This window comes from Atractosteus spatula, chromosome 8, assembly GCF_055471065.1.
Source record: "Atractosteus spatula isolate fAtrSpa1 chromosome 8, fAtrSpa1.hap1, whole genome shotgun sequence".
NCBI lineage: Eukaryota > Metazoa > Chordata > Actinopteri > Semionotiformes > Lepisosteidae > Atractosteus > Atractosteus spatula.
Window position 1 is genome coordinate 43,814,658 of NC_142713.1, and position 16,087 is coordinate 43,830,744.

The 16,087-nt window shown below is 35.7% G+C and overlaps 1 protein-coding gene across 1 annotated transcript in view; it reads right to left on the minus strand.

The window, feature by feature from the left end:
- cadps2 (calcium dependent secretion activator 2) overlaps positions 1-16,087 on the minus strand; it is a 300,507-nt gene that overhangs the window by 222,060 nt on the left and 62,360 nt on the right. The window contains exon 2 of the mRNA XM_088922931.1: positions 11,923-12,036. Coding sequence (XP_088779057.1) covers positions 11,923-12,036 — 114 coding nt within the window. The remainder of the gene's footprint in view (positions 1-11,922; positions 12,037-16,087) is intronic.

The following is a 16,087-nucleotide window of genomic DNA, read 5'->3' on the forward strand; positions in this document are numbered from 1 at the left end:
AAATACTGATTGACACAAACTTTGATGAATAGTGTAAGGAATTAAAATAAATATTACTCTATATACATATGAACTAATTCTTTCTACTTTGTTCAAGTACATTCAAATAAGGATGCATTCCAAACCAGTTCTGATTAAATGTGTGTTTATTATTTGTCTCTTATTAGGTCTGGCAGTCCCACCCAAAGGGGACAAATGGTCTACGATCTTTTAGACTGAATTGAGTAAATTTAACTAGTCGCTTAGTTAAACTCTGATTAATTGATTAATTGATTGCATCTTGTACTTAGATAATACCAAGTTGTTTCGGGACTCCTATTGCAGAAATACATCCGAAAGCACAATTATCTTGAAACTAGGATCACACCTTCCCCCTTCTCTTATCAACAGACTCGTCTCCTTCTAATCCTCTCTATTCATTTGCAGGTTTTGTCTTCACTCAGGGAGAATTGGAAGAGAGGTGTGTCGATACTCCTTCTCTTCTGTTCCCCACCTCCTCACAATTACTCTGTCCTTTGTTCTCCCATGCTTATCAGCTGCCAATTTCCCTCTCTCCCTTACGCCTGAAGAGAGCTCAAGAGACAAAATGTTGTGTCTTTTTTCTTTTCATCACAGAATGAACTTTTACCTGTTCCTTAACAACTACCACCCTATTTCCAATCCACCTGTTCTCACTAAAATTCTAGAACAGGCAGTGGCATCTCAACTGTAATCTCATCTTGCATCTAATGCTCTCTGAACGTTTTGAGCAGGTCAGGTAGACACTGTACGGAAAAATACCATGTTAAGATAGTCTGATTCATGGAGCCTCACTGTCCTGCCATGCGGGCATTATGTCTGCCAGCAGTTTTAGCAGCGGTGTGGGTGGCAGATCTGAAACGATCTCTCAGATGGACACTCTGTGTCGGTCCTGCTCTGGGGTGGTCACATGACGGCTACCGGATCTTGACCGGTCATCTGTCCTGCTGGTCTGCTGAAACTGTCTCTGCAGTTGGGACACAGTGGGGCAGCTTACTCCATAGTGTCTGGCAACGCTGACCAATGGCACTCTCCCTAGTTTCTGGTGACATTCGAGGCATTATGGAATGCACAGAAAACTGACTACACGTGGCCTTTTTCTTGCAGTGACCTAAGCTTTGAATTAAATCCTTTTTAAAGATGACTTGATTAGGCATTGTTCCACCTGGACCTCGTTGGGTAAAAGTGTACCCAACGAGCTTTTGTGTGATTGGCAAGTTGCAATGCCTCACTGCAAAAGCTGTATTGCTGGTCGGAGGGCTTAAAACAAATTAACAACTTTTTTTTTGAAAGTACAAAAGCTAGAACTATCATATTCTCATTCCAGAAAATCTTTTACCCATGAGTATATAAATGAATTACCCTCCTCAAAGATAGCAACTGATTCTTGTCAGAATTACAACAATATAGAGCCTCTCTTATCCAGTGGGAGTCCAACTGTCATCATACTGTTTAAACTCCAGGACTGGATGGATTATTTCCCCAAGGGATCACCCACAGCTTGTTTCAATGCACTAACATTTTCAAAACAACAAAATGCTTACTTGGGAAAAGAGACAACCTTACTATATGTAAAAGCACGTGGATTCCCAAAAAGCACCGCATGTCTGCAGTACGATAAAATTACAAAAAAAAGAAAATCAATAACCAAAGAAAGGTAAAGAAACAAGGGATGTGATGTTCTGTAACAATAATTAACAATAATTCCTTCAGTGTTTGTAGTACAAATGGGACTGATAAAATATAGTACAAACTACTAGAAAGAATTAATATACTTGGTTATGACTGATCATTTTTAATACATTACTTAGAAACAGATTTACAACCCAAATATGGAATACACAAAGAACACAATAAATATATTGTAAGCCACATGCAGGAAATATATCAAAATATATAAACTTCTTAAAAATAAATTTAAAGTAAGTATTTGTGAACAAATAGATACAATATAAAAAAATCATTTTGAAATAATTAATTTGAATGGAATTCGAAAAAAGAAAATGATCAGTGCAACATGCCAGATTGCAGGGAAACCTAGAAGATATAGATAAACCAAATATACTCTGACATTAAAAGATTCATATGTGCTTTAGCTTATTGAAGCTTAAAACTGTCTCCTGTGAGGAGACTAGTATAGAAGAAAAAGAGGGTGGATGTAGCTATGACAGTATCCTAGGTTACCATAAGCTTCCGACCACTACTTAAGTTACGGTAAAAGAATGTGGGACAGAAGCAGAAATAGCAGAAATACCTGCTATTATAAGATCTCATTAACCATGATTTAAGATGTATGTGTTTCTATTGACAGAGGTTAGGGGACTTCCATTTAGAATTATGTTTTTATTATTAATATTTAATGTGACATGTTAATTGCAAGGAATGCATAAAAATGAACTGGATTTAAACACCAGATTTGCTAGACTCCTGTAAAAATCCTGTAAAAAGTTAGACAACTACAAAATGTATGACACTTTGCTTTATGCATACTTGCTTGTGCAACTACAATAATAGGCAACAGAATAAGCTTCTAATTTGTAAATGTATTAATACTGACAGTTTTGTGCATATTTTACAGCAAGTTCTGCAACTTATCGAAATATCTTGTTATTACAATCCATATAGTTGAGTATTGTGTGTCGTAGATTTAGTAGTGTCAATTCATTTTTTTCAGTCATCTCTCTAGGCAGACTTTAGCTGTTAAAATCATTCTCATTCTCACAAAATCATTCACTCTCTTGTCAAGCTCAGACCATAACATTTCAGTACAGTCAAGGTCTGTGTACTGGTCATGACCAGGTCATCAATTTAAAAAATAGAATTGTTCTTCCTGATTTATGCAATTTATATATTTTTCTGGCTGTGTAGCTATTGTCATTTTCATGTCAAGAGACAAACCTGTCATTTCACAATCACCGTTAAAGTAAATCCAATCCTTCATTTTAATTATACACTAACACACTTATAAAAAATTGGAAGTATTTTGATTAGCATCTGGTCTATCAAACACAAGAATAATTCAATGTTTAATACACTGTGACCTTGTGAACAGGGATATTACTCAGTTTGTAAGGCAACACCCTTATCAGAAACTTTTGGTGTGGTTGACGTAAATGTGTGTTTATACAATCAACCCCACAGGAACCCCCACAGGTTTACACAATTTTTTTAAACAAAAGACAACAAAAAGTATCCATTTTTTATACTAGATCCAAAAAAAAAGTCTAGTGTGAATGTTACTGTTGTATTAATGTATTGAATGATTAAAACGGTAGTTTTACCAGTATGTGGAACATACATCTGAAAATGTTGCCAACACTGTTGAAATGAGTACTGACTAAAACAGGCTTATTTTTTATGCTGGCATGAGCAACCCCCCACATCTTTATGCTACTGCCACTAAAACGACATTTCCTTTCACATTTTGTTTTCTCAGGAAACATTTTTTTGGGTTTCTCCTGTACTGTATATGAACGGTCTACCATTGCAAAATCAACAAAAATCTTCCTCTATTGTTATGAGTTTCATCTGAAAACATCCACACTGATTTGCAAAATGCCCAGTGCAATATGTTTTCATTGTTAGACCACCCACATCAGACACGAGCCATACTTTATGACCATAAGAATAAGAGTTTATAGTTCTTCCATGATGGCCAATTGTTTTAGCAGTGAAAGTATTCTACTGTATATTTGGTTGTTACATGGAGCACCTCTTTTCCGTTGGTCTCCACTACCAGGCGAAAGGGGTTCTAAAGTCCATCCCCACACAGAGGCAATCAATAATGCTGGGTCAGTATTGAGAGGTTGGAGCACAAGCAGGTTTCTTCAGTCCTGAGGCAACTACTGTTTCATTAAAAATTCCTGCATGGTCAGCAAATGGGAATCTCCTCAACAGCAAAACAGGAAGAAGAAAATGTACCATCTGGAATATCTCAATGGTTGTTCTAGCACATACAGAAGTGTAATGAGATCTCCAATAGTCTTGGTCTCCACACCACTAGATCAAAGTTGCATGCTACTGCACAGCAGTTTTCACACAATAAAATGTCATGCATAGGCATCTTCCTTTCTCAGCATATTCTTCCAAATCCTTTTTCAACCAACTAATGGTAACAAGAGGTTGTCAAGCACTTTTAAGGCAGAAGTACATTTTGGCAGTTCTACCTGCCATTGAGCAGCTAGTTCTAGGACACACTCTGCAAACTGTTCCTGAAAGAAAATCACTTTTTAAAATAAAAAAACAAAAGAGAACATTGAAAATTAAGAACTAGAACAGATTATCCAGGTAATGATGTTTGGCCAAAACATTGCACTGTATTTGTGACCTATTCAACTTGAAAATTTCGCCTTTAGAGATGGAACCTCTAAAAAGTAAAGAGTTGGAAATGTCTATGTCAATTGCATTTGTTTTCCCCCAAAATAGGCTTGTCTTCCTTTTTTGCCAGAAAAACAGACAATAAGATATTCATATATCCAGTTTATCTGTTCAATTATGTCCATTACACTGATTCTTAAACATTGCTTACAGAAAAATGTACATTTAAAATCAACATCAAAGCACTGAAGAATCCAATAAGAACATATTCTAGAAAACACTAGTGAAACGTTCTCAAGACTCAAGCAAGAACAGAAAAAAATCTTTTCCAGTGAAAAGGAACACATATCAATAAATACTAGGATTCATTTTATGAAAGTGGCCAATTGCATCTCTTTTCTTTTCAGCATGGAAAAAAACCTTTACTTTTTCCTTTGCAGCTTACGTATGCCAACACAGCTACCTACTGGAATTTATTTAGCCCCTAACCAAACCAGATGGAGGAAAACAATATGAGTAATATTGAGACCCAAAGACCCAAAGGAGGAGTAAACACAAATTGCATTAAATAGGGTTCACATTGACTGGATTGTATACCACACGAGAGGATATCTTCCAAGACAACAACTCATACAGCTATCTATCCATCTTCTAACTGTTTTATCCAATACAGGGTCACGGAGAAGCTGAAGCTTATCCCGGCAAGCAACGGGTGCAAGATAGGATACATCCCGGACAGGAAGCCAGCCCATGGCAGGACACAAACACAACCAAACTGTCACCAGTTTTCCCACAAGCCAATTAACCAAGCAGTATGTCTTTAGACTACAGGAGGAAACCAGAGCATCTAGAATTAAACCCAAAGGAAGAACATACCAATTCCACAAAGTTAGCCTGAATTTGAACCCAGGTCCCCAGCACTACAAGACACCAATGCTAATGTGCCATCGTGCAGCCCAGTAATATCAATGTTAATAAAGGAGAAAACTAATCGTTGGATGTTTCTATATTTACTGAGAGGTATGGAAAAAGCAACAAATACTGTTGGTTCCCCAACTCATTTGTCTTTTTAATACCTTTCAGCATAGCATGTGCAGTATATATGACAGCTCATGTCTACTAATATAAATAACTATATTCTATTTCAAAGACTTGATTAAAAACTAGAAAGCATTACTTCAGTACATAATAAAACCCTAGAAACCCGTGAAATGTACACTGAGTTACCAGGATTTTGCCCCCCCCCCCCCATTTATATTTCTATGTATTTATTTGTACTGTAAAATAAAACTGCTGTTCATACATGATTAACTCAAGGACGGAACGATGTCAAATGATTTTACTGTTAACTGCAAAGTGCAAGTGATCTCGCATCAGCTTCATGACTGATATATTGGATTTCTGTCATGTTATTCCAACCAATTTGCATATTTTGGCCTTTTATCTTCTCTTCAAATTACATCAAGGCAATTAGAAATCCTTCGGGTTCTATAATGGAATTGCTTTCAGGAGATGCATTCTAAGTGCTCTAAACTACTAACTAGTATGTGCTATTAGCAAGACGAATGTGTGGCTAACAATTTCCATTAATGCCACAGGTGTTATAACCTCTTTACCTTTCAAAGAAGAAACAGATGAGCATGAGCACAAAATATTTCGAGTCAACTTTGACTAGAATATTCCATTGCAAAATGCATCCTGTAGCGCTTGCTTTAACTTAGTTCTTATGCAGGCTTGGCTTACAAACTACAAGCTAAAATACTTGTTCCTAATACCTCTATGAATTATTAAAGAATTATGTCTATTGATGGATAATTTAAGTTCCTTAAAAATCGAGGTGGTAAAAATTTAAGCAGGTGCATGGAGCAGAATTAATTTTACTTCACTCAATTGTATTCTGTAACAGATGTTACATAAAAATCAAAAGGGAGTGTTCTTTCTGCTAAGATGATGTATGGGGAAAGGTGAAAAGCAATGGCTTGACATGAAATAAGTCACAGAATCGAATTCTGTTCATGAGACAGTTGAGGCTGCTACAGTTCAAGTTATAAAATGTTAGTTTCGTACCTTAGCATGTTCAGTATACAGTATATTAATAGAATACTATAAAAGAATTGCTGTTTTATGTGACTTCATATATGAAGCTGCTATTAAGAAGCTTGTGCCTTAATAAGCCATATACATATTAATTACATTTTAAAAGCTTTTATTTTTAAGTTTTTAAAAAACAAATGTCAAAATGTTTCCAAAATGTCCACAAGTAATATGTTTATCTGGCAAAATTTCTGTAGTTAAATGATTCCATATTAATATTTTCCTATCATGTGGTATTAAATCAGTATTAAACCTATTTTTACAACAATAACAGCAAGCATTCTTATTATGTATTCTTAGAACATGATTGAACATTATAGCTTTTTATGAAGTATATAAATTTTATATAGTTAAAACAAGCACATCAAAACTTTTCCAAAATAACCACCATTAGTTACCAAGTTAAAGAGTTTAATACATAAAATCTTTATGAAGATGGTGGAATATATACCAGTAAGGTATACATTATCTACAGTATGAGATCATATGGCTTTAAAGCCACTACAGTACAGTATGTGTGAAATAGTTTATCATAATTATAATTTAAATATAAATTATCCTGATTACTTGTTGCTAAAATTTGCATTAAGACACAATATAGATGATCTCAATGCGGATGTAAACCTGAAAGAAGCACATCGCATTCACAACAAGTCACATTAGAATAATAAACTGTTTTTCATATATCGAAAAACGAGTCGATTTAAAGATAAAGTCGGAATTCTGAGATATAAGGTCACAATTGTGAGATATGAAGTCGGAATTCTGAGATACTAAGTTGCAATTGCAAGATACCATAGTGTGTTTTTTTTTTACTCCCTGGCGGAAACGGGCTTCCATAGTATATAGTCTTATAGTACTATGAACAATAAAACAAAACATATAGTTTGGATTTTAACACCTATAATATTTAATATACCTGCAATTTTTAATTCCATAAATTGAAATGGTAGTGTGATAAACTTCTAAAAAGCTATAACTAAAAAACTTGACGTGAGCTTGGAACGATGCTCAATGATTTCTTATAGACATTTTTCCCTGAAAAACCTATTTTTACAAATACCAGGTTAGTAATGTTGCATTTCTAATTTCAAAATTTTGCCCACGGTAAGTAAAATCAATTCAATTCAAATCCAAACATTTTAAATACTAACTTGCCAAAATCCTCCAATGATCAAATCACAGTTCTTACTTTTTTAGGAAAAAAAAGTAATTACAATAAGGACAGTGAGGTGACACTCCAGGAAGATCAGTGATTTAGCAAAGAAGAAATGAGAATGTCTTCCTCGAAAGTGAAAGCAATCAGGAAACTCAAACACTCTTATGTATATAATTTATTCTAACTCATTAGCTTCTCCAAATCATGCATTTTTCAATTAAACATACTACATTTTTACTGTTTTTCTTTGGCCACAAGAAGTCACATGGGGTTACATCTTTCATCCTCTTCATACACTTGCAAATATATATTAAGGGCAACATTTTTCCCTGAAGTTCTTTATGTGCAAAACTCAAGTGACAGTTTCATATTCCATATAATACCCCAGAATACAAAAAATGTCTTTATCACATAACAAAATTGAATGATGAGATCCAGATGGGAGAAACTTGGTAAATTCCGCTCCGTAATTTGTAGCTGCTATGTTAAATATGCATTGATCATTGATAATCGGTTGCATTGACAAATGTCCTACTATATCATTATAGTGTCAAAGCTGGGAGTTATCAAAAAACGTCTCTAGCTACCAAGGCAGTTTTGGAGAGAAATCTGTTTTACACAGGTCTGTGCCAGCCTGAGTTGTTTTTTTTGCCTTAGCAGTTTGACATGGTCAGTGATGGTCATTGTCAAATAATTATGATGTCAAGCCACCAAAACCTTGGAGACAAAGTACACAGTGCAACAACATTTAAGTTGCGTCACCATGTATGGTGAGATGCGCTAATTTGGGCATGTCACGGGAGGTGACATAATGGACCCAACTTACGATGGCTTGGTCAAGAATTCCAGGGTACCCAAATTATTAGAGCCCAATCTTGGAAATACTCCTAAAAGAGGTGGCTCAAAGTAGACCAGCTCCTGAATTTAGTTTCCATGCAAGACGAAGATTAATCTTCTGAAGACTTATCTTTCTAAACAGTTCATTCTAGGTCTGGCCATAATGTTGCAGCTACATAATGATATTTAGCTTGCTGTATTTCTGTAATGGACCACTGAACAAACCGGATGGAGGCAGAGGTCTCTGTTGGATGAAGGATCCTAGCTAAGGGGTGGTGACGACAGACAGTAGTGCTGCAGGAACAAGCAAGCAGGCAGGGCTGGAGTGCTAGCAGGCAAAGCAGGCAGAGAAGTAGGCAGAATGCACCTACGCAGCCCAGCAGGCATGCTGCAGAGATGAAAAGGCAGAAGTACAAAGGAGAAATCCAAGTAGAATGGTCAAGCATTCTTGGCGGAGAGGGTCCACAAAGTCAAGTGATCTGGGTCAAGCCAGGACAGAGTTTACAAACACAGGGAGATCCAGGAAGTGTGGTCAAAGAGACAAGCAGAGAAGTGCACCCAAGAAGAAACACAAACACTGGAGAGGAATGACAAGAGGAACAAGTGCCAAGTCACTGGAGTTAGTGCTAAGACCAAGGACTGTAATATTGGTAGAGTGAGAATAAGGATCCTGCTAGTAACAAGTTAAGTGCCATTTAATTACAGGCCAGTGGTATTGACAACCTGCCTGACGACATTGCCATAGGAACTGGATTGACTGATTTGGTAATTGACCACCAGCCGTGGAGTTACAGCTGGAAACAACACTTACCCAAGCGTGAGCACTACTATTTCATATTATCAGTGCAATACTATAAGAGAAATACTGTATATTACTACAAATATAGTAACTGTTAACTACACAAATACACGATAAATAAAGTTAACAACACAATTCAAATTAAAATATTTAGAAATTAAAATTATACAATATTTCAAGATTTGACAATTAAAAAACAACATTTTTAAGGTAACTAACGGAAATAAAAAAAAACTTAAATTCTGATGATATTTCCTTTTAGAATAACATAAAATACAATGAGCACCTGCACTGAGAGACCAGTTTTTAAGGCAGAAAGCACAGCCTTTGACTATGCAGTCATCCATGCTTGATGGACATTAAACATATGGCACTTGTATATTGAACACCAGGGTTCACGTTCACATGGATGAATACTGTAGTTCATGTTTTTTAGTTGTAACAAGACTAACTACCCTTACAAAACAAATGGCCACCATAAAATATGCAATATCTGCAAAATATTTAGAAAACTTTTTCAGAAATTTAGCATTAATTTTTTTTTACTCTTTCTCATAAAAACACCTTAAATGAGATGACATTTATTTGGTTTTGCTAAACTTTTTCCAGTATGAGGAATTACCATATTATAGCTGTGCATGAAAGGAGGCTGTTTCAAGGAAAATATAAGCTCATAAATACCCAGGACCTTATTGCTAACAGTTATTTTGTTGAAAACAATTTGTTCTTTAAGCTTCCTTATCTCTATCACCCAGACAACAGATTGAAATCATTTTAAATTGCTAAGTAGTTAGGGGGAGATGAGTTTGATCGTTTTGTTATCTAGTAGTGTAGGTCTTGAAGAGTATATAGCAATTTTTGTCTACATAAATGAATGTTTCAGCTGGGTCACGTCTGACATGGCCCCAATGTACTAGAGGGGAAATCAACCCAGGTGAAGAAGCTTCTTCTAACCCAAATGTTAAGACTATCAACTTCAGCTTCCGACTGAAATGAAATGTTTTCATGTTACCTGTAAATATTCGTTGATTCTTTTTATCAATATTTCATTGATAAATACTTTAAGTCACCTAAACAGGCACCTTATTGTTTTGCATTATAATCTAAAGATGATAGTTGTAAAGTGGAAAAGCAATGTGAATTAAAAAAATCAAACAAACTATATCACACTACAGTGCAGTTCAGAATGTATTCTGTCACTGTATTATATACTTGCTGCAAAACATCTTCATAATACCTCACTGCCAATCTCAAATGTCATTGTAGCCTATTTGGTCACAAAAGAAGTCTTCAACTAGTACAAGAAGGAGAGGTACTTAAACTGACACATTTTGATGCATTACACCCATTCATGTAGGAAGATTGGCTTTCAGCAGGAAACAAAATAAAGTAAAAGCAATCACATTCCATAAATCAATAGGCAGCAATATTCGGTATAAATGTACTTTTCGGCTTTCCATCCTTGATGAATTTTGTACAGATAGATAGGGATCTATAAAGCTATTATTAGGTAGTATAGAAATGTTATATAGCTATTGTATTATACCAAGTAAGACTCATAAATGATACTTTCATTTCCCTCTCAAACCGAGGAAGTTTACATATAAAGCTTGCATCACGTGTTGACCCTTTGTGATGAAAAGAGATATACAAGAGCAAGGAATTATTTAACCAAAAATTGAGGTCCTGCATTTAAAAAGATGGCAACCTCATCCACACAGTTGAAAAGCCTTTCAAAATTATATCAAAAATTGCTTCACTGACTGAACTGGAACTTGGCAGATTTAATCAATAATCAAATCTTTGATTATTTTTTAAAGTGTGGAGCTCAATTGTCAATGAAATTTGTTTTTATGTCTGCTTTGGGACATATGCAGCCTTCAGAAAAAAAAATAAACATGCTAATTACAAAATAAAGTTTTATGGGGAAAAAACAGACATCAGTGGCAATTTTATAAATAGGCTGTAAGTCATCTTCATAATATCTAAAGTCATACAACTGTACATTACTTTCGCCACAAAAACAAAAAAGTGGTGTTCTCAAAAGAGAAAATCAAAAGGTAGCCATTTTATCGTCAAACACACAGACTAAAATAGACTGGGTTTCAATCAACGAAGATGTTGAGCGCAATGTCTGCTAACTTTAGCTCACCACTTGCTCGCACCATAATACATGAGGCTCCTGTGGAGACTGGGGAGGAAATGGTGGGACACAGAAGATGGATAAGGCATTCACCACGCTACTGATCTACAGCAGCTCCATGGGAGGATAATGTTTATCTGACAGTGGACAACACCTTACTGAAAATATAACAAATGAAAGAGTAAAGTGGTACATCATATCAAAGGTTCTTGTAAGCACTCTGGGGCTTTCCTGAAAGAAATTACTCAAGACAAATGTGTTTCAGGTCAGAGGATTAACTTCCGATGAGTCAGCAGGCTAGTTAATATTATTGAGGTGCTCCTAGTGTGTGATGTCAGAGGAGGAAGGCCCATAAAATATTTGTACTGTGGCCCACAATAGTGAAATCTTGCCAATATTTTTTCTTACCTCAATACAGTATCCCACAAATCCTGATATTATGTTATTTAATAGATGCCCGCCTTCAGGCACACTCATAACTGAAATTAACTCATTAAAAACAATGTGATTTCCTGTAATTAAAGTATATACAGTATAACAGTTATATCCACCTACCTCAGAATAACTGCGAATTGCATTGCAAAAAGCTTCATCTGCAACAATCTGCGTTTCTCCATTCAGAAAGGCCTGAAACCGTTCCTTGATTGTCTGCAGCTGTTGCTTGTTGAGCTGTAGAAAAGTAAATTTCAGAGTGTCATAAAAACATATTTTTCAAATTAGTTAATGTAGCCTTCATTTGTAGGACTAACTGATCCTAAGGTTTTCTGTTCACAGCACGTAAGGAAACAATAAATAAACACCGCCTTAATAGAAGAATTTTTCTTTTCAAACTTCCAAAGTACACATCTTTGAAATATGCACCTGTATTTCTGTCTTTCTGAAATCTTAAATTAGCTGCCTCAGCTGTGGTCACCAAGGTAACGCATTACCCTTAAACAAGGGCTCCAACTCCACACTGAACACGCCCCACACTATGCCACAGCACCTACAACCCATTTGTTTGTTAGAAGTTAAAAAAGTCAAAGCTTATGATTAAATACAAGGAGTACTTTTTTGGATCCATTTTGACCAGTATTACAAAACTGCAAGGGATAAGACCTTCAGAAAAAAAATTAACAGGCACTATTTTTAAGTCTTTGATAAGTATAATTAAACCATAAATTTTATTAACAGCAGAACAAATCTAACCTCAATACAACACACAAAAAGCTTTTCAACTAAAATTAATCACAACTAGTGATAGATGTAGAGTTGATGTTTAAAAGTCCAACATATTAAGTATAATAAAAAACTGTTTGTAAATCCATAATTGCTTGCCAGTTTTACCTCTTCTAAGATTCAATCATTCATCGTAGCGAGTGGTGGTCTTATGTTCTGCTGAAATAATTGTAACACAGGAATCCGATATTTCTAGAACATCACCAATGCTGCAGGGGTAATTTAATTACAGTTTATATATAGGTTATAGTTATATAGGTATATATACAAACATCTCAAACTTTGTATGATACAGATGCAGCCATTCAAAATGCGTGAGGTATTTCGCGGCATACCCCGGTGGGCGTGTCACAGTATCACGCGGTATGACGCAGTTAACGTGTTGTCACGTGGTTAACTATCCGGCGTCGCCTTGTAAAACCGCCAGGGGGAGCTTAACCTCTCATGTACAGCATTTGAGCCTTTAATTTTGAACTGTGTATTACAGCATGTTAATCATCAGTCATTAAAATGTCGGTATATTTTATGAAAGCAAGATTGCTCAGTTGGACAAAAGTACACAGCCTACCTTTATCATAAATATTTATGCATCAAATCCTTTACTGAAGATATTACTAATAGTATTAATAATGGATGACTTTAGACAAGCTGTATACTCAAAGTATAATTTCTTTAGCACATTTGTACAAGCACTTGGAATCTGTCCAAGCCATACTTTGTCAGGCATTTTGTTTTACTTCAACGGGCATAAAAACTTCCTTGCTTTTAACAGGGCGTTTCATAATTTCTAACTACGAAAATGATTTAAAATGCGACACTTATCATTCAACTAGAGCTTAAAATATCACAAGGATCCTCAAGAGCACAGCAAAGAGTGTATTAAAAGACACTTGTATTTATCAACGCTTTCTTTTCCGTATACCAGATTTTATGGAACCACTTCAGAGGGGTGTCAGCCAGTCAGATTCCAGGATTCGGCACTTTAAAGGAAAAATACACACCGGTATTCCATTTCTCCCTAACGATTTTAAGCATCGAAGTATTTAACTAGCATGTGAAATAGCGTGTGAAAAAGTGGTAGTTTTAAGCTTTTCTGCTAATATAATATGGAATCGATATTGATTTAAATCGTGTTCTGATTTAAATCGCAAACGCGTGTTTAATTATATGTGTTTTTTAATCATAATCAGGCTAATGCAACATAAATTGATACAGTATCTTTGTCTTCTAAGCATCTTAATAAACTTTCAGCATAGCTTTCTACCCGTCAAGATTTATATTTCTTGGGATTTTGGGATCAAACGTGGAAGGATTAGATTATAATCGTTTTTATTTGTCAAATACGTGATTGTATTTCTGAATGTTATGTGACACCTACAGTAGTTCACTGCTTTAAATACATCGAATTAAGAAAGTTATGTGTAGCACTTTAGATCTTTTTTCTGAACCAGGGAAAATCTGATCATGTTTCTCTATAACAATAATAAAAAAAACTTTATTTTACATATCGCCTTTAAAAGTGGCATCTCAAAGCAATACAGTAGATCGAAAAACAGTTAAAAGGGACCAGATTAAATACCAGACAATCGCAAACGCATTTTCAATAAAATTATTTTATTCATTCAGCAGTTTGTGAGAGGAACATCCAGCAGGGAGAGACACACACACCGGTTTTCATTGACAAAATTGTTTTTTTTTCAATTCCTTTTGTCTAACAGGAATGTTTTGTTTGTGGACAAACTGTTAGACAAGAGGAAAAGACCGCCTCCTCCTACGAAGCATTAATCGCGTATCTAAGGAAAATTGCAGTATACCTTTGTTCATGCACATCATTATACAGTACAGTATCTCAATTTGTATTTCGATAAAAAAAATCGTTTGCCCAGCCACTACTGTTGTTATTGTTTTTATCCTGTAAAGCGTTTTCTTTTTCTGCGTTTTCCATTTCCTTTTTCTGATCACTCGCTTTCTGGATACACATCTCACCTGTCCTGTTCTTTGTTTTCCTGGTTTGCTGATTATGCCTGCTGCGGTCCACTCCTACCCTCACACCTAAAGAATACTATTTTAAATTTCTTGGCGCAGTTCATTAACCCTTGTATGTGCTGTCCGCGCCCAAAATGCAATTAAAAAAAAGTAAAAAACCGCGCTCAAAATGCAATTTAGAGCTTAATAAGATACACTCCACAGGCAAAATTAAAGACAAAATTAAAGACGATTAAAATCTGTAATCTTTCCACTTGTACTGTGAGTCATCGGACAGTTTCTGCTTTGTGTAAGGATGGTGAGAAAGCTGTGTTCAATGTATTTAAGGGACTCAGAAGTAAAAGAAGATGCTTCATATTGCTTGACTAATTTTAAAAACCAAGTTATAAATGCAGACGCTCCCTCAGTGCCGCGCCGGGTGTAAATATCAAAGTATACATTCCCAACAAGAATTGTACCCATCTGTCATGCAAATAAAACACCTTGAATTGAATTGAGGGAGAGATGGGGGTAGTGGGACAGAGATACTGTAGACAGACTCAAGGCAAATAAGATACTTATGGGTACGCAGGCATTCACGACAGCAACATACGAAACGTTTGCACGTACTGTATAGTTAAGTTATTACTTGGTTTTCAAAGTGCAACGAAATACAATATTGTTGTTGCTGCTGTTCTGGTTGTTTTTATCCCGTAAAGCGTTTTGAGAAGCCACCTTTAAAGGCGATATATACTGTAAAACCACTGATTCTTATGGAATGTGTTCCGCGGGAGATTCAAATTTTTATTTATTTATTTTTTAATCGCGTATCTTAGGAAATCTCAGTATAACTTTGTTCATGAACAGTGGCATGTTACATTATCATTCGTTTTTTTAACAAGGCTCGCCAGCTAATGTGAATCGAAACCTGTCTTGCTAGCTTTTAAAGTCGTGCATGTGTAAACTGTACTAGAGGGCATGCAAGTTACTCTGCCCCTTTCAGCGGCAGGGAGTCCCTCTGCTGCAACACACAGCAGACAGAACGGGAGACTATTGCCTTTCATATCTGACACCAGTGAAGTAAAAGGGGTGTCTAAAGGGGTGATTTTAGACCACATTTTAGTTACTTTATTTTGTTTACTTTTAACATTTCTGTAATTTACAGTAGATGTCACAATAGAAGCCCGAAGCCTATTATACTCAGTCTAGCCTTGGATCCTCTGAGTCCCTTGACTCAGTTATTGCATATTAATTTCTTGAGATACGCGATTCCATATTATATTCCCTTTTAATCAAATTCTAAAAGTATGCTTGTTGACTCCGGTATCGCGTTACTTAAAGACTTCGATGCTTAAAATGTTTAGGGAGAAATGGAATACTGGTGTGTATGTTTTCTTTAAAGTACCGAGACCAGCCATATACTGAACGTTTAAGTTCCAAAATTAATATCGTTTATGGACTTCACACGCGTTGCAGTATGCTCCTATTCTTTTTATGCTCAGGCACTAAAATCTCCCTTCTGCTTTGTGTAAGGATG